Source organism: Acomys minous, assembly GCF_964271855.1.
Source record: "Acomys minous genome assembly, chromosome: 3".
In the NCBI taxonomy this organism is placed as follows: domain Eukaryota; kingdom Metazoa; phylum Chordata; class Mammalia; order Rodentia; family Muridae; genus Acomys; species Acomys minous.
The window spans coordinates 102,234,309-102,258,533 of record NC_140485.1 but is presented as its reverse complement, the minus strand read 5'-3'; the positions used below and the strand labels follow the sequence as shown (position 1 = coordinate 102,258,533).

At 38.5% G+C, this 24,225-nt stretch overlaps 1 protein-coding gene across 3 annotated transcripts; it reads right to left on the bottom strand.

Annotated features, from left to right (window-relative positions):
- Positions 1-3,706: 3,706 nt before the first annotated feature.
- LOC311593975 (amine sulfotransferase-like) lies at positions 3,707-16,835 on the bottom strand. Of its 3 annotated transcripts, XM_084775397.1 has the most exons (8): positions 16,739-16,835; positions 12,754-12,816; positions 11,880-12,031; positions 9,691-9,899; positions 7,836-7,962; positions 6,701-6,795; positions 6,237-6,423; positions 3,707-4,517 (listed from the first exon to the last, which is right to left on the bottom strand). In XM_084775397.1, the coding sequence occupies exons 3-8, from the start codon at positions 12,019-12,021 to the stop codon at positions 4,396-4,398; spliced, it is 882 nt and encodes a 293-aa protein (XP_084631523.1). In that variant the 5' UTR covers positions 12,022-12,031; positions 12,754-12,816; positions 16,739-16,835; the 3' UTR covers positions 3,707-4,395. The 3 variants fall into 3 exon arrangements, with proteins under 3 accessions (XP_084631523.1, XP_084631522.1, XP_084631524.1); XM_084775396.1 differs by lacking the exon at positions 12,754-12,816 and having other exon boundaries at positions 16,739-16,824; XM_084775398.1 differs by lacking the exon at positions 12,754-12,816 and having other exon boundaries at positions 7,836-7,902; positions 16,739-16,824.
- Between the last annotated feature and the right edge of the window lie 7,390 nt (positions 16,836-24,225).

The window sequence follows — 24,225 nt, the reverse complement described above, 5'->3', positions numbered from 1 at the left end:
GATTCCACCTTACACCCATCAGGATGGCTAAGATCAAAAACTCAAGCGACACCACATGCTGGCGAGGATGTGGGGAGAGAGGAACACTCCTTCATTGCTGGTGGCAATGCAAACTAGTACAACCACTTTGGTAATCTATCTGGTGCTATCTCAGAAAAATGGGAATAGGGCTTCCTCAAGACCCAGCTATTCTACTCCTTGGAAAATACCCAGAAGATGCTCCAGCACACAGCAAGAAAATTTGCTCAACCATGTTCATAGCAGCCTTATTCATAATAGCCAGAACATGGAAACAGCCTAAGTGTCCCTCAATAGAAGAATGGATAAAGAAACTGTGGTACATATACACTATGGAATACTATTCAGCTATTAAAAACAAGGAATTCCTGAAATTTGTGGATAAATGGATTGAGCTAGAAATGATCATAATGAGTGAGTTAACCCAGAAGCAGAAAGACTCAAATGGTATATACTCACTTATATCTGCATAGTAGCCCAATGGGCATGTCCCACGAAAGCCTTCACTTACCAGGAAACTGCAACAGAGGAGAGGACATTCTAGTGGGACTCTAGATGAGAGAATCATGGGAGAAAGGCAAAGTAGAAGGACCCAGAGGGTCCTAGAAGCCTACAAGTAGAACATTATGATAGGCAGATTTGGGCACAGGGGTCCCTCTCAAACTAAGGCACCAGCTAAGGACAATACAGGTGGTAAACCTTAAGCCCCTACCCAGATCTAGCCAATGGACAGAACACTCTCCACAGTAGAGTGGAGAGTGGGATATTACTTTCTCACATACTCTGGTGCCTCACCTTTGACCATGTCCCCTGGACGGGGAGACCTGGTGGCAATCAGAGGAAGGACAGCAGGTTACCAAGAAGAGACTTGATACCCTATGATCATATAGAGGGGGAGGTAATCCCCCTCAGGAACAGTCATAGGGGAGGGGAATAAGGGGAAATTGGGAGGGAGGGAAGAATGGGAGGATACAAGGGATGGGATAACCATTGAGATGTAACAAGAATAAATTAATAAAGAAGAAAAAAACTAAATATAAACTAAACTATATATATAATATATATAAAAAAACTAAATAAAAATAAAAATAAGACCATATTTTATATGGGTATGCTGAATTGTAGCTTGATAGAAGAGACACCTGCTGTTATCTTCTACTTTAGTCATCACTGAACTAAGCTCATAGCACACATGGCACAGAAAGAGAGAGAGAGAGAGAGAGAGAGAGAGAGAGAGAGAGAGAGAGAGAGAGAGAGAGAGAGAGAGAGAGAGAGAGAGTTCGTCATGACTCCTACAGTGGTGTCTGTATGACAAATGCTCCTGCATAACCCAAAGTGATGCCCCTGCCCAGGGAGAGCCTCCTAGAATGGGTCTGATGTTCCTGCCAGGAGTAATTGATTGCAGCCTTATTTTTTCTCATTCTGATAACATATTCTGTCTTTATTCTTTCTCCTAACCTTATCCCATACCTGGACCCTTCAAACATGATGACGTTTCAATGAAATGCTCTAACATGGGACTGCTGCCAGTGACTGTTCAAAGCAAGAGTTCACTGCCAAGGTCTACTGGTCTTCGCCACTTATTAAAAGAAACATGGCTATGAATTATTCATTAGTTAATAGTTTATACTATGGCTTACAAAGAAAGTAAGTGTTTCAGAAAGCTCCAAAGTGTCACTCAGATACTAGAAAGGAGAACTAAGAAAAAAAAACTGTCTTGGTTCCTGAATTCCAGCACAGGTGCTGAGCAAAAAATGAGAGAACACTGACCCTTGACAAAGAGAACAAACGGATACCAAGGCAATAACTTAAGAATGATGACACCTTTACTTAGCATTCTGTACCCCGTATTGTTTCATTCAAATCAATAACTCAAAAAGACAATAATATTTCTTTGTACTGTGTATGCCTGAGTGCTTTATTGACTCTTGACTCTACTCCATGAGAAACATGGTCACAAAACACTCCTGTTTCAAAAATGTGTATAAATATCTAGACTGCTTGCCTGCAAAATATAATCAGATTTAAACTACCTCTGGGTTTGGCTCTGTTTGTTACCACCAAATCCTTGCCCACCAACGCTTCAAGAACTCCTATTCCCAAGGACTTTTACCCAACTGAGATGGTCCATGGCAAGAGAGAATGCTAAACACTGCAAACTTCACAACAGAACTACCTCAGAAGGTTTTTGGACAGGATGTATCCCTGTATCCCTGGCTGCCCTCTTTCTCTGCCTCTGCCACTGAATCTGCCTCTGCCTCTGCCTCTGCCAGGACTGAAGGCTGCACCATCACACAGGCCTCCTATGTTCTTCAAGTGGCAGATAAGGGGGGAAATGAAGTCTCCCAACAGCATAAAATATTTGAATATTCTATGTTCGAATATTTGAGAAAATCAACTAGAAAAAGACAGTGACTCTTGGTGTTTACACTGACAATGATAAGTTGGCTGTGTCATGATTAGCAACTGAACGCAGCACAGCAGGGCTCTATGTTGAGTAGTTAAGTAAAATTTATTGGAAAAAATGAAAAATTTCTTCGTAACATGATGTAGTCTATAAAAGAAAAGCTTTACATCCAAGACAGCAGAACATCACCTGCAAATATAGGTATTTGCCATCACATACATGAATTAATAATGGTTTTTAAAGGCGCTATTATTTCTTTAATATTCCCTGAGCTTGCTTCTTTTATTTTGTGAATTAAAGCTGTTATTTCCACTCCTACTATATGTGCTTCTAATTTGTCCTGTTCCCTTTAGCTTCATTAATTTCTTTTCTCTTTCTTTCTTTCTTTCTTTCTTTCTTTCTTTCTTTCTTTCAGAAGAGTCAAAGAACTCCTTCACTCAATGACACTCCCAGACAGTCTTTAACACCTACCTATGTCCCCTTCAAACCTATTCATCTCCTTCTTTCTCCTCTTCCCTAGTCCTCTCCAGCATCACATTCCCTTGGATTTTGCCCTCCCTCCAAACCTTCATCACACGTGTGCATGGAACACGGCGATGTCTAGATTCAACAAGGTGAAGCTAAGGGAAAAAACACCAACACTACCTAGAGTTAAGAAGAAGTATTACTATGGTTGGTTATAACAACAACTTCCCATAAATCAAAGTATCTGAGTAGGGAGCCTCCCTGAATAAGGATCCTGCCTTGGCTGTTTGGAAAGACGCTCCCCAATTGTGTCAGTGTTCTGTAGTAATTTAGGTAAGGAATGGTATGGCTAAAGGAAGGTAGTTCCTCCACTTGTACATTCGGCCTTCCTTCTTGTCACCCAGGTAATTTGCTGACTTGCTGCTGCTGCTGCTGCTGTTACTGTCCCTGATATCAGAATCAGGGTTTCCAAGATTTTATTGACGAATAGGGAGCCACAACTCTCCATGACCTTCCAGCTTTCTACTACCAGATCAGTGCAGCTTAGCCACCCAGGCTGGTGGACTGGGAAACGCAGGGTTATAGCCACACATGCTTGCATGCTGAGACAGCAATTGTGGGACTACCCTCAATGCTCATGTACCCATAGCGAGGACCTAGCTCCTCGGTTCTCAGGTTTTATCAGCTGAGATTCTGTTAATGTTACTATATTAAAACTTACAATAAATACACACACACACACACACACACACACACACACACACACACACACACACATACACTTAATCCATGAGGAAATGCTCGGAGGCATTTAAGTGAGTTCCAGATACTTTATTGATCATTATTTTAAAATGTAGTTCACAGTATCAATAACATTGTAATTATGAGTAAAAGAAAATCTTAAGTCCACTATTCACAAATGTTGAAAATAGTAATAGCAATTCATTGTGGAATAATACAAAAATAATTCAACAAAAATTCACCAACAAAAATTTATCCTTTTTAAGTGGATGAGTCCATCTTTCCTCTTCTATACCTGTTATCTTAATTGTCAGTTCTAGTTGTCTTCAATGCTTGACTACAGTTTTTGAAATTAAAAATTTTAATATTCCTCACACATTCTTGACTGAGCAAACATTAAAGTTTTATTGTATGAATAGGAAGATGGTTAATGTTTTTTATCCAAAACTTAATTGTAGATGATGAAGATAAAACGTGTACTGCAAAATACTATTTGCAGTATTTTCTCCACCAAAAAGGATCATGATTTATGTCATTAGTGCATAGTGCCCATGCTAAGTCAGAATCAAACTAATTTAATGTTATGATTTGAAATAGCTTATTAGTCTCATTGTGTTTAATTAATGCATAGTTTACTCATTTTGTACCTTTATATAGCTTGATATGTAATGATTAAAATATAGTAACGTATCACTATTGTGATTACAGTATGGCTTCTGATGAATGGATTTTTATGTTTATTTTTGCAAATATTAGATAGAATTCTAGTCTTCATTTATATCCCAGATAAACTTCAAGGGAAAATTTTTCATGTTCCTCTTGAATATCATGTCAAATCTTTCACTCTGCTCCACAGTCAAATAATGCTTCCAGTCTCCGATGGTACCTAATGTGATAAGCACAGGGACAGCACAGTGTAAGTTAGTGGACCTACCAAAGCAACGGTCACTCTAATCAAGTTCAGTATCTTCTGCCACCCATGCAAAATAACTGAGTTTTCTGCTGAATTTGGTACCTTACTCTACTTTAAAGAAGGATGAGCACTGAAAGAAATGTATGCAATACCATAATTAACACACTAACACATCAAAATCAGAGAGGGCACCATAGTTGCTACTACAGTGATTCTATAGAATAAATTTTTGGAATCAACTTCACCAACCCTTTAAAATGGAAACAATAGCATGATATTTCCTGCTATCACATGTGATTGCACAGACAGCATTCCTTACATTTGCAATGGACAGAAAACACATATTGGTATGAGAATTGATGAGCAGTGGTCTAGATAGAGAATAAGAAGTAAAGGGAAGTTAAATGGGAGAAGAGAAAAAAAGCATATTCTCATACATTACCAAAATCTAGAGAAATTGCAATAATACACTTAGAAATTATGTACAAAGAGAGTGTCCATCCCCATAAAGTTAAGTAATGAATTACTTAAAGTAATCAAAATACATGTCTAGTTATGCTACAAAATGCTGCATGAAATCATTTACTGAATTAAAAACCTGAGTTTGGAGAATAAAGACTTAGGGGGAATCATTCTTTCTTAACAACTTCTGACACATAGTAAGGACATAGTGACTGGATATGGTTGATCTTACTTGTATTCTCAAGACTTGGGAGGGAGAGGCAGGACTAAGTGGAAGGGCATCCTCAGTTACATAAAGCAAGTTCAAACCCAACCTGAGTCTCTTGAATAAGACCATGTCTTAAAAATGGAAATCAAACATAAAATGTCGATATATAATTTTATTTCAGTTGATAGGGTTAATAAACCTCTATAATTATTGTGTGAAGTTATGTGAATTTTATGTAGTTATAAAGAAATAATAACACCTAAAGAAAGAGCAATTTAGCCTCCTGAATTTCAAATATACAGTTTATACAGTATGGGTTTTAAAAAGATAACGTAAAGAAAAACAATAAAACTGTGAAAATTGCTTCAAGTCTAATCCCAACATTTCCCAGCAAGAGGTAGGAGGAAACCAAGGTCGAGGCCAGCCTGAGCTTCATAGTGTCTGTGATGCCAGCCTGGACCAAGTAGGATGACTTTCTTTCAAAATAAAATAAAATAGCATAATTTACAATTGCCTCTTCTAAAATATCCATTGCCTAGTTTGATACTACCAATATACTATAAAATAGTTGAGTCATATGAACTATACAGAAGGAAATCCATACTTATTAAATAACTAAAGCTATATTTAGTTACTAAAATAGTATTAAATTTTAGGTGAAACTCTTAGTTTTTTTTTTCTCCACTATTTTTTATGTTTTCTGAGTCCCCAGTGTCTTTAGCTCCTGGAGAAACAAAATGGATTTCCAGTGTTATTGCTCTGAGGACACAGATTCTATAGACTCTCAGTAATCTGTCGAGAGATTCTCAGTACTCTGTCTAGAGACTCACAGTAATCTGTCTAGAGACTCTCAGTAATCTGTCTAGAGACTCTCAGTAATCTTTCTAGAGACTCTCAGTAATCTGTCTAGAGACTCTCAGTAATCTGTCTAGAGACTCTCAGTAATCTTTCTAGAGACATTCAGTAATCGGACTGTCTAGAGACTCTCGGTACTCTGATTATAAAAGACCATTGAGTCTAACCTTTGCGCATGAAAGTGCCTCCATTTTCATTCCTCTGATGGGAATAATTCATAACCTGTTCGTAATTTGCTCGTGGGTCAGATTTCATGCTCTGAAATGTAGCTTGTCTCACAACAGTATCCAGAACTTCCTCACTCAGTTCTTTCTCCAGAAAATTGCAGATTTTAAGCACTGAGCTTCTGAGGTCCTGAAATAGTCATGGATTGGGAAATTACTGACATTGTAATAGAAGTACGCACTATTGCCAACCATGAGACATGATAGTCCTGATTGACACAGGTGAGTACTCCGAAGGAATCAGTAGAGACACATTCAGAGAGAAAGATCCCCAAGGCATTCAAGTTAGTAAGGGAGGGGTTGAAAGCCAGAAACCCGCTCCCACAAAATGCACAAGGGGCAATGAGGAATGAGGGGACCTGGGAGTGTGTAGTTTAAATTCAGAGATGGGAACATTCATGTCTTACCTTCTTCATTTCTTCATAGCTCAGGAACATTATATTGAAGTCATGTCTGTGTTCATACCAGCCTCTAATGTGATCAAACCAACGGCTTCCAATAACTAAAGGAAAAATTCCTCAGTGACAAGTCAATGCATCATACTACTGAGAAGCAAAGTCAAGTCTTTCTTTTCTGGTTCACACTATTCAGAAATGAAACTGAAGCCTCTACTATTGAATCATCACATGATTATTCCAGAAGAGTTGTTTTTTAACCAACTACACAAGGCTCAGACCAACTTACCTGTTTAGGGACCCAGAATGCAGACACTGAGAAAGTCAAGGATCAGGAGCTGGAGACACCACTCAGTGACTAAGGAGCTGGCTGCTCTTGCACAGGACCTGAGTGTTGTTCTCTGCACTCACATGCTGGCTCACAAACCAGCTATAACTCCAATTCCAGGGAATCTGATGCCCTCTTCTGACCACTGAATCCCCTGAACACGTGTGTGCACAGACATACATGCAGGCAAAATACTCATCAGATAAATCAATCTCAAACCCTTTCAATAAAGATGTCCAAGAGTCTGACTTTAAAGATTCCTTTAAGGGAACTTCTTATTTCTCCTCTACCTGAAGGCATATGTCTCCATTTCTCCTAGTCTATAAGATCTCTGGGCAGCAGTATTTCCTTGCCACAGTGAGACAAAACTTGAATATAACAATAGAAATGTGTGAGATTCTGATTCCACGCTCCATATGGCTTTTTCATTCATCAATTCTCCTCAATAATGGCATGGAAAATTCATCAATTTCCTTACAAATATGTGCCATGCGAGCTCAACTTCACTCTCAACTTTAGCTTTATGACACTTCCTATGCCATTATCTAGGGAAACAATGGATAAAGTATTTTTAAATATATTATGGTCTTGACAAAATACCTTAATAATACAGTGTTGCAAATTTGACAACCTTCGTATGGTCCTAACACTGGCAGAAAAACTGTTGGTTTTGTTTTTCAGGTTACATTGTTTGAAAATCATAGCTCTTTATAATCTTTGCACTGTCCCCTCCATCTCTTGGTTATGTCTTCCCTAAATTTAGACGGTTTAAATATCATGTGTACTTTGTAAACAAGTGAGAGGGATAAACGTTGTTACCTTTTCCATCCAGAAAATTGTCCAGATAACGTTCTATGGTATATGTAGCTTCTATGATACTTATCAACTTTGAAAAATGAAAAAAGGAGATCACAATGTCTTTGGGATTTCTGTAAAGATAAACAATCTGTAGGAAAAACCACCACGTTTCATTAGAAATTCATAGTTATGCTGAAAAGACCAGAACTGTTACAATAGTTCATTATACATATTTCTCTAAGATAATATTTATGAAAATGTAGTTAGTTATCAACTTATTTTTCTGCTATAAACAGTCAATGAACATTTTCATTTACATGGAGTTTCACACATGCACAAAAGCACAGGTCAACTTTCTAGAAATTATATTATTTGTAATGTTGAGTGGGTGTTGATGGAGAAGGGATCTGGAAGGACTTGGGGTAAGGAAAGCATACTGTTAAAATATATTTAATTAAAATTGTTTTAATAATGAAGATATAATAAAAATAGGAAAAATACATTTTTGCTATAAAAAGCCTGTGTTTGATGATACTAAAGTTGAGAACGATATTAATAAAATTAAACCGCGAGGTTATAACCCATAGAAAAGGCCACAATACTAAATACGTTAGAATAGAGAAGTGACAGGATTCAAATCAGTAGGAAAATTAATCCAAAGTTATTTTTTTCTCTTTTTTTTCTTTATTAATTTATTCTTGTTACATCTCAATGGTTATCCCATCCCTTGTATCCTCCCATTCTTCCCTACCTCCCATTTTCCCCTCATTCCTCTCCTCTATGAGTTAAACTAATGAAAAACAAGACTAGTTTTATAGACCTTTCACAGAATCATGGCTGATCATGGTTAGTAAATAACAAACATGTTTAGTCTTGTTTGTCGGGGGTTGGTCTTTATTTTTTATGGTTTTTTTTCCCTGTTTTGTTTTGCTTTGTTTTCAAGACAGCGTTTCTCTATGTCGCCTTGGCTGTCCTGGATTACTTCTGTAGACCAGGCTGGCTTGCAAGTCACAGAGGTCTGCCTGCCTCTGCCATCCAAGTATTGGGATGAAAGGTGCTATGCATTTTAAATGACAATTACTGAACCACAAGATCTGGTCCCTGCTCAGATAAGGACATTCTTGGCTATACCTGCCCTTGTTGTGTAAACCTTGCTCCACCTAATTTAAAGTAGATTGGTTCATAAAATATGCTGAAGCATGGGTTTTGGCAGAAAAGAAGGGGTGGAGTTTTGTCTTTATGAGGGTGGAGGTTCCCAAAGATGGCACAGAAGGAGGTAAAGGAGAAGAGAATGGTTGGATTCCAGAGAAGACACTCATGTGACTACCTGGAACATTGGATGGGAAGAAACTCAACTGATAGTGTGATAACAGAGTAATTATTATATTCACTTCTATACCTAATTCTGAATGAATCATAGTCTCAGTGTGTGGTTATTTGTGGAAATTATTGATTAATGAATAAATATAAGACTGAATATTAATTACTAGTAGCCACCAACATCGTTATTGAGTTCAGAAATGCAAATGAAGACCATTGTGCCACACAATCCAATAACTGCCACATTGACAACATTTAAGTCTGCCATGTCAAGTTACGGGAGGAAAAATAAGTATTCATACTTTTTCTGGTTTCAGAATAACTGATTATCCCCACTTTTCAGGACTTCAGTGCCACTTCTGTAAGTAGAATACTCTCACACTTGGGTTCTGTAGTACAATTCATAGGTGTAGACTCTCAGAAAGCTGGTGGAAGAATGCAGGTACTAACTAAAATATGTTTGCATGTAATATCATAGCACAAACACTGAAGTAATAATATTATTCACAGAGCAAAGCATTTTGTCTCTATAGGAAGCCAAAGCTCTATGACGTACTTTAGCCTTCTTGTTCTTTAGACCTTTTGGTACTAAGTAATATGGAAGGTGGGAAGAGAAGATGCGAGGTGATGGCATTTTCACATAGTCTAATTTAGAATTTTTGTACTCAAAGAATGGTGCTCTTTCAATTGTTAGGGTATTTTCAGTGCAGTTCCGGTGACCCTCAAAGTAAATGGAGCTGAGGATCTGCTGAGCCCAGGTGGTACCTGTAAAAATATATACAACAATTCTGATGTAGGTTTGAGCAATTAGTATCTGTGGTAATACATTCTATCTTAAAGCAGTTGGTGCTTTTAAAAAATATTCCCTGTGTGCTAATGAGCAAGTGTTGTTTTTATTTGATTTTATCTCTACTTGGGTGTATGAATAGAAATGAAATTCTCTGAGTTCCTTTTTTGATTTTAGAGTTCTTTTATTCTGATTTCATTGTAATGATCATTTAAATTATTAATATAGCTTCTCTGTACTCTAAGTGCCATGGGAAATTTTTAAAATTCTAATTGACAGACACTATTTGTAGATGTTAATGGGTACGGCTATATTATAACCCACATGCAGACATTGTGCTAAAACTCACATCGGAGTTAGTAGCATTACATTTTTACTACCTTTTTGGTTTATTTGTTTGGATTCTTATTGCTCAGTTTTTCTTGACTTGGTGTGTGTGTGTACGTGGGTGTGTTGTCTTTGCTTGTGTATGTGTGTGTGTGTGTGTGTGTGTGTGTGTGTGTGTGTTATGCATAGTGTGTCAGAGAATTTATACATTCCCATATGTTAGTGCGTGCATGTGTGTGAGTACAATGGCTTTCAGACTTGTTTGGGATAAGGTGTTTGGTTGTTTTTGAGTCTGCATTCCAAATGGCTAGTGACATTCTGGGAATCATGTCTCTGCCTAGGATCTCACCATAGGAAGCACACAATTAGAGAAACACATAACCACATCTGGCCTACAGGTGTTTAAGTGACTCCCACTCAGGACTTTATGCTTGCAAGGCCAAGACATTCATTCACTATGCTCAGTGGGCGATCCTCTGAGCTTTCAAGACTTCTATGGCAAAACATTGTACAATTCCACAGTCTGTAGGATTCAGGAACATCCAAATATGAACTAATTTTTTAATTATGCAAAATTTTAAGATTTTATCTTATTTGAAAATCTTTTTTTTTTCACCTCATTTTCTTTCTTTTCTTTTTTTTTTTTTTCTTTTTTTTTTTTTTTATTATTAATTTATTCTTGTTACATCTCAATGGTTATCCCGTCCCTTGTATCCTCCCATTCTTCCCTCCCTCCCATTTTCCCCTTATTCCCCTCCCCTATGACAGTTCCTGAGGGGGATTACCCAGATCTAGACAATGGACAGAACACTCTCCACAGTAAAGTGGAGAGTGGGATATTATGTTCTCACACACTCTGGTACCACACCTCTGACCATGTCCCCTGGATGGGGAGACCTGATGGCACTCAGAGGAAGGACAGCAGGTTACCAAGAAGAGACTTGATACCCTATGATTATTTGAAAATCTTACAAATTACAATGTACAGATTAATAGTTTTATAGAATTAATAAATTTAAGGAATCACCTTCAACTACATTAAAAACAAGAACAAAGACATCCAAGTGTGGCCCCTGCTAACTCAGAAGTAACCTTCATATTAGATTTTTCCACTCTGCAGCATGACACCACCTCTGCACCATTAGTATGTACCTCTGGATTTCAATCCACAAGAAAATGTGTGTGTGTGTGTGTTTGTGTGTGTGTGTGTGTGTGTGTGTGTGTGTGTGTATGTATGTGTGAAGTGGACCGTAGTTCCTGTGGAAATCTTTTAAAGTAAATGATATATGGTAGAAAATTCATCCCAAATCATGATGCATTTGGATTAGGAAGAAACTATTTCATACTGTCATTCTTGTCTACCACATTGACAGGTCAGTGCTGACCTAGTGTCTGCTCCTGGCTCTATATTGCACATCTCATTCCCATAACACTTCTCCTCACCATCAGCCTGCATAGTACATGCACAGATGGTGGCCTTCTCTCCTACAGATTGTGGTTTCAGTTACATTTTGTCTGGTCATTGATTGTTATGCAAAAGAGGGTTTGTTGCTCTTGGTGAGTGGAGAGGAGCAAGTTGGACACATAACACTAAAGCAAAGGAGACATTAGTGACCACTCCTGGTGCTTACCAGATTTTGGATATGTGACAATGAAGACATCGTCATCTCTAATCTCAAAATCTTCCATCTTTTCTAACTTCTCAATGTCCACATAGGACTTCAAAAAATTATATCCTTTAAAGTTAAGCAAATATCCATTCATATTATCCATAATTATTCACCTGGAAGTAAAAGCATAGAAATTATTCTGTGTATCAATTATCATACAATAGTGAATAAGAATAGCTGAGAGGTCAATATGTGCCAAGAACCATTTAACTATCATAAGTGTATAAATATCTACTCCGTAAAAACAAAATACATAGGTTGTATAAGCTAAACTTCACAAAATATTATGATGCTGTATTTTTGAAATTGCCTTGTTAAATATGAAGAAATACAGAGTAAAATGTTAAGTATATTTTCCTGTAAGTGCATGTGGGATGGATTTCCACAGTTCTAAACACATAGATGAGAAAATAGGGCTACAAGATGTCAACCAAATTTTTCAATGTTACCTAGCTAGCCACCCCAGACTTCATACCAAAATTTGGGAACGGAGTCTATGCATATAATATGGAAAATATTGTACTTGTATTACCTCATGCATTCATTTTTTTCAAAAATAAGAAACCCTTTGAGGTGTGCACTTTGTATATGGTACAGAGTTTGCATAACCTGCTCTCACTGAATGAAGCTTCTGATACTCAACTACTGTGTGGCTATTTGAAATTAGTAGCACCAGCATATAGGGCTCTGAAATGAGATTTGCTTAGAATTACAAGGTCTCCTATGACATTTGTCAAAATTTAAATTTCCAACCAAAGACTCTAACATCAGAATGGATTTTAAGTCTAAGTAATAAATGATCTAAAAATGTAAAGCAAACAATCTCAAGACATACCTGATCTTGTCAAAGTCTGATCAAGCCAAATCTCTCTGCTGGATCTGCCAGAGAATTCTCTACCTGAAGTTAAAGTGGTGAGAGAATACTCACAATTCCAATCTTATCTTAGCACTAGTGTGCTTCCATTCTGTTGTTTATTTAAAGAAAATTCTGTTCCCAAGAAATTCACTTAGATAAAATCTGAAAATATAGTGTTGACTAATTTGCCTGTCAACAGACAAGGTTTAATTTGGTGTGTGGATGATTTGAGTGAGACAATCACTCTCCATGTAGTTTAGGATATCCTACAACTACAGTCCCGGGTAACCTCAATGTGCATTGATGCTCTTGCCTGTACTGGGATTACAATCATGTACAACATGTCTGACCTATGTCTTTACAGACATCTATCAGGTACACAACCAGTTACATTAGATTCTGCTGGTAGACACTCTGTGGGGTGTAGACCACAATCAAAGATGCCTAACGAGTCCCACATACATTGCCGGTTCCCTGCCAGGCAGGTCAAGTTAAAGCACCCTAACTGTTGAGTGCTGGAGAGAGAAAGGCTGGGCTGAGGAAACACATACAAACCCACACATGCACACACACACACACACACACACACACACACACACATACACACACACACACACACCGCACACACACACGTCTTTCAGTAGAGGTAGGTGTCATTGGTATTGAAAAATAAAATCTCAATTTATCTTTAGAAGCGTGCTAAAAATTGCTGAGGTCACAAAACTGATTAAGGGAGAAACTATTCATAGAGAATATTGCTGAAAGCAAAGAGGAAATAGAAGTGAGTCACTGTTTCTTCTCACCTCCCATCTATTATCCACAATAACTACCACACACTCTCTAAACAGCCCTGCCATTATGTATTCCATCTTGACTCTCTGGTTAGGAGTATCATAACACGTTTGTAAGCACACTGAAGGAAAATTTATCTTCTTATTTATTGTGTTCGCTTACACACCTAGGCTGCATTTTATAAGATTGAGAAGGAGAAGAGAAGACAGAAATAAAGCAGAACAGGGAAAAAAGGAAAAGACACAGAGAGAAAAGATTGAGGAAGAGGAAGAATAAAAGGGAGTAGGATAAGGAGAGAGAGGAGAGAGAAATTCATTCTCTAAAACAAGGGTAATAAGAAGCAATGAAGAAGATTCATTTTACAAATGGACATCAGAGGATTTTAGTGATGGAAGGAAACATGGTTGTTTATAGAGAAAGTAAATGTAAGTACCCTTCTTATGTTTTCTCTGAATCTCAAGAAAAACATTAAAACAACAACTTTACTGAGAGGAAAAAGTATTAAGACAAGGACTCCTTATGAAGCCTTGGTTGGCCAGGAACTAACCAAATAGACCAGGCTCATCCCAAATTCAGAGAGATATACGTTCTTCTGCCTCCAGACTGCTGGAATTAGAGTCATGCACCACCATGCACAGACTGTGAAGATATAATTGTACACATATTCTGAAGAAGCAAGGGAGAACCTTGATAATGCTTGAATCCACCCTTTTTTAAAGATCAACAGATAAAGAAAAATCATTGCTGATGAAGCATTAAGAAAAGCAGAATCAGTAGGTTGCTAGTCACTCAATACTCCCTTCCATGTATTTACTGGAAAACAGCAGGTGTTACATAAAATAAATTGAACTCTGCATGATAAAGCAAGATTTTGTTAGTTCTAGAAAAGTCTTATCACATGTTATCCTTATGTGATTGAAAGAAATTACACATTAGGAGATTACAGTTAATCATTATAGAGAACTGGAGGACAAATTTCACTTTTACTTAACTATGAAAATTATTAGGCAATCTGAAAGGTGTTTTGGGTGGGATTTGTTGTTTGTTTGTGTTTTACAACTATAGCTAGAGCTTGCTTAGGTAACTTCCAGCACATGATGGTCATAAAATACTTTTAAGAATATTTGAGAGGCTAGTTCCAATGATTTAGGGCTTTTTGACTCTTTTCTTCATCTCAATTCATGCTGGTCTGGTCAGAGTTTTTGGTTTTGCTGTTGGTTTTTTTAGGGGGGGGGTTGTTTGGTTTTTGTTTAATTGTTATTGTTTGTTTGTTGTTGGTTGGTTGGATGGTTGGTTGATTTATATTTTTGTCCAGTTGATAGAAGTTAAGCAATCTGAGAAGTGGAAATTGAAGAAGGGAGGGTTTGTCAGTCTGGCATCTGTTGGTGTCAGTGGGGCAGTTTCTCAAGTAATGATAGAAGTAAGTAGCTGATTCCACTGTGGAGAGTGTCACTTTAGGGTGGGTAGTACATGTTCTACAAAAAAATACACATTAACAAGTCATGTAGTGAAAGCCAAAAAGCTGCCTTCCTCGATGGCCCCCACTTAATCTTCAACATCCTTGTCTTTCCTCGAGTTTCAGTCATGACACTTCCTTTGATGATGAGCAGTGATATGGAAGAGCAAGTCAAATAAACCCTGTCCTCTTCAAGTTAATTTTGGTCATGGTGTCTCTTCACAATAACCGTAACTAAGATGCAGTGTATTAAGCCACTGGATATTAACAATATTTTGGACAAAAGAGGGATAACTGGTTAATGAAAGAATATAGAGTATAAGTCAATCTGTAGTAGGAGATGTGAAAAAAACAAACAAACAGAGATGTTAAGGTTGTTGCCAACACTGTAGTTCAAGAAGATCTCTAGATTATTCATTCTTAAATGTTTGGGAAACCTGAAAGAGAACCAATTTAAAAAAAACTATCAACTATTATTGTGTTTGATGGATAATACTATGTTTGACTTAGAATTATTCATATGGACCAATTGAGTAATAACAGAAAAGTATAAATCTAAAGCTCAGGAAAATAATCTATAAATATCATAGGTATAAATTTGGATATTGTCACTGAATATAACATAATATAAACAAGAAATGTGTGTAACATGAGGAAGACTATACAAGAAATATTGTTTAAATTAGGGGAAAGAAGAAGGAAGGGAAGAAAAAAGATGGAAATAGTAGGAAAGAGCAAGAACTGGAGAAAATTCCTTTGGGAGCATGGCATGCTATTTTGTCAAAGACCTATGAGCCCACCAGAGAAACAGACATAGGGCAATCAGACAGATAGAATGGAAGGAAACATGAGTGTGTGGTGACTCCTCTACCAAATGTGCCTTTCAAGAATGAGCTCTATTGTTAGTGGGATCTCTAAGATGGCCAAATGATGGAACAGACTAACCTGATATTACAATTAGAGCCAACTTCTTTTTATTAGTCAAAAATAAGTAAAACTTAAACTTGACTATGTCTTGACCCATTGTTTAAATGTGATCTGTTCTGACTTTCTTTTTTAAAAGTGGTCTGGAGGATTAAACTGTAGTCGGCCTCATTTTTTATGGTCTCCAAATCCCAGGTCTCAAAGACACATCTGCATAAGTGGAGAAATGTAAACACTAAGATATCAAAAGCATACACCAGAGAAAACCTATCTAGTTTATCAAATTGGGCTGTGTTCCTGATCTAGAGGAGGTGGGGCATGAAGCCTATAAACGAAGCTAACTAAAATAAACTAAAGCAAATGATGCAACATCAAACTTTCTTCAGAACCTCAAACACTTTATACTCTGGGGTAAAAGTTCCACATTTAAAATTCTCATGATTTCAGACTGAACACAAACACAAGTACAAGCCACATGTAGCAAAATCATGTTTTTTCATAGAGCAGTATAAAGGATAGTTTAGATGTTTAATTGAATATTAATAGCAAGCAATAGTGAGTAGTCTGATGTAAATTTACTTCTCTTCCCTTGCCTTGGAGAAGCATAAAAACATGTTCCAAGAACATTTCTGAGTGTTGAAAAATTAGTTCACGAGTCTCTTGTTTTCTTAGAGTATTCTCACAAGGACTAGGAATTCTCCTCATGGGAGTCCATTCCTATGGACTGTGTTCCAACAGTGCTCTAGAACTAAATGTGGGAAGAGAGCAGGAAAAGGAGGATAAAGAACTCACCAGAATTGTTTGATGGGACCTGAGTGCAGATCTGCTGGCGTTTAAACAGAAAGATCCAGAGAGCATTAGGCTTCAGTGTGAAGATTTCCTGCTCATATCTCCAACTGCTGAGAAGGAATGTAAAAGTTAAAAAGAAGCTCTTAGTTACCCTTAAAGCCCTGGAGTACAAAGTCTCAGCCAAGATGCCTCAGTTATGTGTCCTTAGGGTCACATTCCTTGGCTACAACCTAGAGGAAGGAGAGTGAATGATTGCCATGAGTGTATTTCAACCATCCTACAAATCCCCACTTTCACATTGACCTGGAGGCAGTTGACTATGGATGGCCATGGTTAAGGACATTTACTCATATAGTCAAGAACCTCTACACCAGCACCCAGGGTACACAGCCTTTGGGATGGACTGAAACTGAACAGAGGGCCTTCACATCCTTGAAATGTGACCTGATGTCTGACCTGGCCCTGGCCCAGCTGTACATTACTTGGCCATTTAACTTTTTTCAGAACAAATCCAGAAGCACAGCCTTGGAGTCCTTATGAGAATGCTGGGACTCTGGAAAAGACTCATGCCATATCTAACCAATACATTTGCCCTGGTCAAGGCCAGATGCTTACCATGAATATGGCCCATGGTTGCCACTGCCCAGCTTGCCAAAAGACTTGTGCAATCTCTTGGACCCTAGGAAAGAATCAGGTCATGTCTGTCCAATACACTTGACCTGGTTAAAGCCAGCTGGTTACTATGATTATGGGTCGTAGGTACCAGTGCTTGCCAGAAAAACATAAGCTGAGACATTAGTTTTGTGGTACAAAATTCCTGACAGCTCCACACTCTGTTGAGAACCCCATAGAGAGGAATTTACCTTCAGATGGCATCTTTTATCTCCAATGTCTCCTAGTTTTTAAATTATTATATTTTTTTACCTATACATTTATATTATTACACTATATATAAGAGATTACCTATGACAAGGAGAACCGTGAAACAAGAAGGAATTATATAAATGTTACATTCTAAGTGTTTTGACTATTTGTATTTGACAGCCTTGAAGAACACATGTTTCCTATCTTGGTGTGTCTAAAATTCTGAATGTAAATCAATCTCCATCACATATTGTCATTATCAACTTAGAACACCTATCTAGGCCTAAAAACATCTTAACCCCTGAACAACTAAGCTTCATTGTAAAACTAAGCTACCTGGACTTCAACTCCCTCACAGACTTGAGGAGTAAACTTGATTACATGAGTGTGCGGTGAGTGCAGGTTAGTAGCTTTCCAAATGAGCAGAAGACAGAGACAGTTTTCTACCTGAATAGTCACCCCAAACTCTCTAAAGTTGGAGTATCTTCTTCAGCCTTCTTGGCCAATATAGCTGACAGACATATTTGTGAGGCAGGAACTATTGAGGACTTGCTTAACCTGTCTTGGCAGAGTTTAGCCATCGACTCTGCCTGCATCCAAGCTTGCCCTACTTTTACGCTGAATTCTGTCTGCGGGAGAAATGAGGGCCTTTTCCCCAGTGGCTTGTTTGCCACATTTGAAGCCATCTCCACAAGAAGGTTCTTTGATGCTCATCATCTTCATTGAGGTAGCTTGACTGTTTTCAGGAGTTAATTTGTCTCATTGTCAGTGAATCTTTAAAGTAATAAAAACAGTTTTAAATGTCATGTTCTGCATGTTTCTCAGGTTTTTGAAGACTTTGTCTTTCTATAGAGTCATATCTATCTGCTATGCTTAAGATGTATATTTTTGTGATAAAAGTAGACTAGCAACTGACATGACCATGATTTAATCTACTAACATTTAATTTGTATAACTTACTTCTCCTAAAGAGCTTGATGGCACTTTCAAAGCATTGAAAGTAAACCTTGTATTACAATTGAATTATATGGGTGCAATAACTCATATACGCGTGTATATATAATATACATATACAATATATATACAATATATATATTGTGTGTGAAGAATAATCTTACATTTGAATTCTACACCACTGTATCTAGAACTTATTTTGCATCTATATACAAAATCCTATCTCAGTGAATTAAAATTTTTTGTGAGTGGCAATTGAGGCATTAAGCTGAGGAGTAGATTCACTAATCTACCTTTGTTCTATCTTTCCTGTACATATCTATTTTCCCCCTTTCTTTCTTTTCAACCACTTTCTCCAAGCAGGATGTCAATGTCCAGTATGCTGTGAGGAATGCATCCTGTTATGTCTGATTCAATGTCAGTGTCTCATTCTTTTGTCCTGAAAGCATATAGTTTCTCACAAGCATTATACAGCCCTAAAATTATAAGTGTATGAAAGGTGTGCATAGTGCATTGGAACAATTAAGGCTGGAATTCTTCTCTTTGTATGAGCAAAAAAAGAAGACATCTGTAAATGTTCATTCAAGCCATATGAAGAATAGCATCTAATAGGAATTCATAGAGACTCTTTAGTCAACAAAAAGCATTGTCTATGCCTAGACATTCACTTTTCAGCCAGTCTCAGAGCTAGTCCCACACGGTGAGATTAGCAATATAAGTCACCTGCTTGTTCTGCAGTTCAATTTCTTCACATCCCAACTGTGGCCCCCTCCATCATTCCCTCCCCAACCCCCTTGTCCTCTTAGTACTCAGACAGGGGAGCCCTCTTCCCCTAGTATCTCACCTCAGCCTATCAAGTCTCATTTGTATTAGCTTCAACTTCATCCTCTGTAGCCTGGCATGGCTGTCTTGTCAGGGGGAAGTGATCTAAGTTTGGTGGCCAGAGTGCATGCCTGAAGTAGTCCATACTCTTCAGACATGTGACCCATAAGGAGACTGTGCTGCTACTTCCAAGCAGTGGTCTAGGTCCATATCACACATGGAAGCTGGTTGATGTTTCTGACTCTGTTTTGTGGTGTAGTTATCCTGTATGATGTGGCTAATATCCACTTATGAGTGAGTATATACCATGAATGTCTTTCTGTGTCTGGGTTACCTCAATCAGGATGCTCTTCTCCAGTTCCATCCATTTACCTGCAAATTTCAAGTTCTCCTTGTTTTTTTAATAGCTGAATAGAATTCCATTGTGTAGATGTACAACAGTTTCTTTATCCATTCTTCAGTTGAGGGGCATCTAGGTTGTTTCTAGATTCTGGCTATTACAAATAGAGCTGCTATGACCATTGTTGAGCAAATGTTCTTGTTGTATGGTGGAGCATCATTTGGGTATATTCCCAAGAGAGGTATGGCTGGGTCTTGAGGTAGAGTTATAACTAATTTCCTGATAAAGCACCAGATTGATTTCCAAAGGGGCTGTACAAGTTTGCACTCCCACTAGCAATGGAGAAAGGTTCCTCTTTCTCCATATCCTTGCCAGCATGTGCTGTCACCTGAGTTTTTGGTCCTAGCCATTTGGATAGGTGTAAGATGGAATCTCAGACTTGTTTTGCTTTGCATTTCCCTGATGACTAAGGATGTTGCGCATTTCTTTAAGTATTTCTTGGACATTCGATATTCTTCTATAGAGAATTCTCTGTTTAGCTCTTACCCTATTTTTTAATTGGATTATTTGGTTTGGTGGTGTTTACTTGATTCAGTTCTTTATATATTTTGGACATTAGCCCTTTGTCTGATGTAGGTTTGGTGAATATCTTTTCCCAGTCTGTAGGCTGTCATTTTGTTCTATGACAGTGTCCTTCACCTTACAGAAGCTTTTCAGTTTCATACGGTCCCATTTATTGATGGTTGATCTTAGGGCCTGAGCTGTTGTGGTTCTACTCAGGAAGTTGTCCCCTGTGCATATAAGCTCAGGGCTCTTCCCCACTATTTGTCCTAACAAATTTAGTGTGTCTGGTTTCATGCCTAGATCTTTAATCCATTTGCACTTCAGTTTTGTGCAGGGTGGTAGATATGGATCTATTTTTATTTTTCTACATGTAGCCATCCAGTTAGAGGAGCACCATTTGTTGAAGATGCTATCATTTTCCCATTGTATGGATTTGGTATATATATATATTGTAAATTGCACATCATACACACTGGTCCCACTTATCTGCTCATCCCCTCATTTCTCCCCTTCCCATCTACAACTTTTCCTCAAAGAAAACAGAAATCTTGCCATGGAAGCTGCAGTGTGATGACGTTCCACATGCAAACCCTCCTGTCTACACTGCTTTAGTTGTAAATGTTGAATGGAATGAGTGTTTTGTCTGGTTTGAGCACTGTGGCTTCTGCCACACTATCAGCACTAGATCCTCCACAGGACTCCTCTCAGACACCCAGGTGCTGCCCTCTGCCATACAGAACTCATGCTTGGATCAGCATGAATGTCCTTTTACATGATCCAGCAGTTCATAGAATGGCTGGACCATGATGTATGCCTACTTAAAGCTTTGAATCTTGGCCTGGGTGGAAGCTGAGCTGCTCAGCCAACCAGGTCTTTCATGCTTGTGCCATCAGGACCAGCCCTCCTGCCTTCCCCAGCAATGGTAAGGCCAGCTCTCCTGCACCCATCCACCATGTCAAGCTCTACTATGTTTGCCAGACAAGGTGTGCAGTCCATTCTCCTGTGTGGGGCAGCTGGTGATGGGTGGTGCCCGATTTCATTCTTTAATGTCCTTGTGGCCAGCTCACCCACTTGCTACAGGTGACAGGTGCAAGTGGGGCATCTCTCCCATGCCCTCACCACCAAAGTCAGACAAAGGGGCAGTACTTGCTCTTCTAAATCACAACCTTGGGGCCTGTTCACCTGCATCTCCACCACCAATGTCAGCTCTACTATGCTCCCCAGGTGAGGTGCAGGGCCTCCTCCGCTAAGTCCTGCAGCGGGAGAGGTACAGGGTCAGTCCTCCAGAGTGACACATCTGTGAGGTGCAGGAACAATCTTGTTATTAGAGACTGAGCTTGGTTAAATTTAGTTAATCTGAGGGGGATTACCTTCCCCTGTATATGCTCATAAGGTATCAAGTCTCTTCTTGGTAACCTGCTGTCCTTCCTCTGAGTGCCACCAGGTCTCCCCCTCCAGGGAACATGGTCAAAGTTGAGGCACCAGAGTATGTGAGAAAGTAATATCCCACTCTCCACTGTACCGTGGAGAGTGTTCTGTCCATTGTGTAGATCTGGGTAGGGGTTTAAGGTTTACCACCTGTATTGTCCTTGGCTGGTGCCTTAGTTTGAGCGGGAGCCCTGTGCCCAAATCTGCCTATCATAATGTTCTACTTGTAGGCTTCTAGGACCCTCTGGATCCTTCTACTTTGCCATTCTCCCATGCTTCTTTCATCTAGAGTCCCACTAGAATGTCCTTCCCTCTGTCTCAGTTTCCTGGTAAGTGAAGGCTTTCGTTGGACATGCCCCTTGGGCTAATATGCAGATTAAGTGAGTATATACCATTTGAGTCTTTCTGCTTCTGGGTTAACTCACTCATTATGATCATTTCTAGCTCAATCCATTTATCCACGAATTTCGGGAATTCCTTGTTTTTAATAGCTGAATAGTATTCCATAGTGTATATGTACCACAGTTTCTTTATCCATTCTTCTACTGATGGACACTTAGGCTGTTTCCATGTTCTGGCTATTATGAATAAGGCTGCTATGAACATGGTTGAGCAAATTTTCTTGTTGTGTGCTGGAACATCTTCTGGGTATATTCCAAGGAGTAGAATACCTGGGTCTTGAGGAAGCCCTATTCCCATTTTTCTGAGATAGCACCAGATAGATTTCCAAAGTAGTTGTACTAGTTTGCATTCCCACCAGCAATGAAGGAGTGTTCCTCTCTCCCCACATCCTCGCCACCATGTGGTGTCGCTTGAATTTTTGATCTTGGCCATAGGGGAGGGGAATAAGGGGAAAATGGGAGGAAGGGAAGAATGAGAGGATACAAGGGATGGGATAACCATTGAGATGTAACAAGAATAAATTCATATAGTAAAAATAAATAAATAACATTGTTGGTTTTAACTGTGGGATTGTTTGTGGAAGGTGCATTTTCTGAAGTCATATATATGAGTAATAAGGATTTTGGGCATGTGAAAAATATAAATAAAATATAAATTCGATATTTGTTAACAACAACAACAACAAAAAAATAAAGTTAGTTAATCAATGGCCAGAGAAGTATTGCTTTGAAATTACAATAAACTTGTCAAGAGAAATGTTGATGGGACATGTTTATTTAGGTGTGAGTTTCAAAAGAAGACTATACAATGAATAAGATGAGTTTAATTTCCTTTTGTATATTTATTTCCATCTGTTTTTGAAGAATATGTTTGTGTAGTATTTGTTTTGAAAGAAAAGATAACTTGAAACTGTGAAGTCATCTTTTTCTTTTTCATTCTTTCTTCCTTCTTTTTTTGTTTTGTTTTTTATTTTCATTTTTTAGGATGGAGTTCCTGTGTGCATCCCTGGCTATCCTGGAATAAATTATCTCGATCACAGTGGCCTCGAACTCACAGAGATATGCCTGGCTCTGCTTCTCCAAGTGTTGGGATTAAAGGCGTGTCCCAGGACACTTGGCTCCATCTTTTTCTAATGTGGAAATTTTTCTTAGTTGGTATAAAAAGGCTAAGGTAAAAGAATAAAGGCCTTAGAGCTTTTCTCCAGCCAACCTATGTTTTAATGTGTATATACTCATAGACATCATATATACACATGTATGCATTTATACATACCTATGAATATATGTACATATGTATGTATATGTAAAATATTTGGAGCTCTATACCATCAACCAAATGTGTATATATGTATGTGTGTCTCTGTGTGTATGTATGAAATTGTTGGCGCTTGCTCATTGGAGCTTGTTTCATCCACCAATTGTATGTGAGGATGTGCCTGCTTTTTATATTGTAGATGACCCCACATTCCTTTTTTTTTCTGTTTTTTTTAATTAATTTTTTCTTGTTACATCTCAATGGTTATCCCATCCCTAGTATCCTCCCATTCTTCCCTCCCTCCCTTTTTCCCCTTATTCCCCTCCCCTATGACTGTTCCTGAGGGGGATTTCCTCCCCCTGTATATACTCATAGGGTATCAAGTCTCTTCTTGGTAGCCTGCTATCCTTCGTCTGAATGCCACCAGGTCCGTAAGCATGACTACATTTGTGTCATATATATTTGTAAATAACTTTGTCATAATTGAATGACTGAACTCAGTGTCAAAGCTGGTCTTTGACAGCTAGCTCTCCCATATCCATGATACCAGAGACACCTCTCTGAGAGGCAGGGACAACTCTCCTCTGTGTTTGGCCATAGAGGGACAGGGCCCACTCAGCAAAGCACAGCACTTGGCCATCAACACGACCTCAGACGGCATCCTAGATAAAAATTATCACCAAGGCCTTTGATGGTAACTCAAGCCTCAGACATCAACACAGACCCTGTGTGTGATATGAACACAGAACCAGTCATGGCCTCTGGCAGTAGCATGGGCCCAGTTGTCACTATGGCCTCAGGTGGCAGTTCAGGCCACTCAGAACAATATGAAGATGATGTTATATCTTCCTGAATCCTCTGA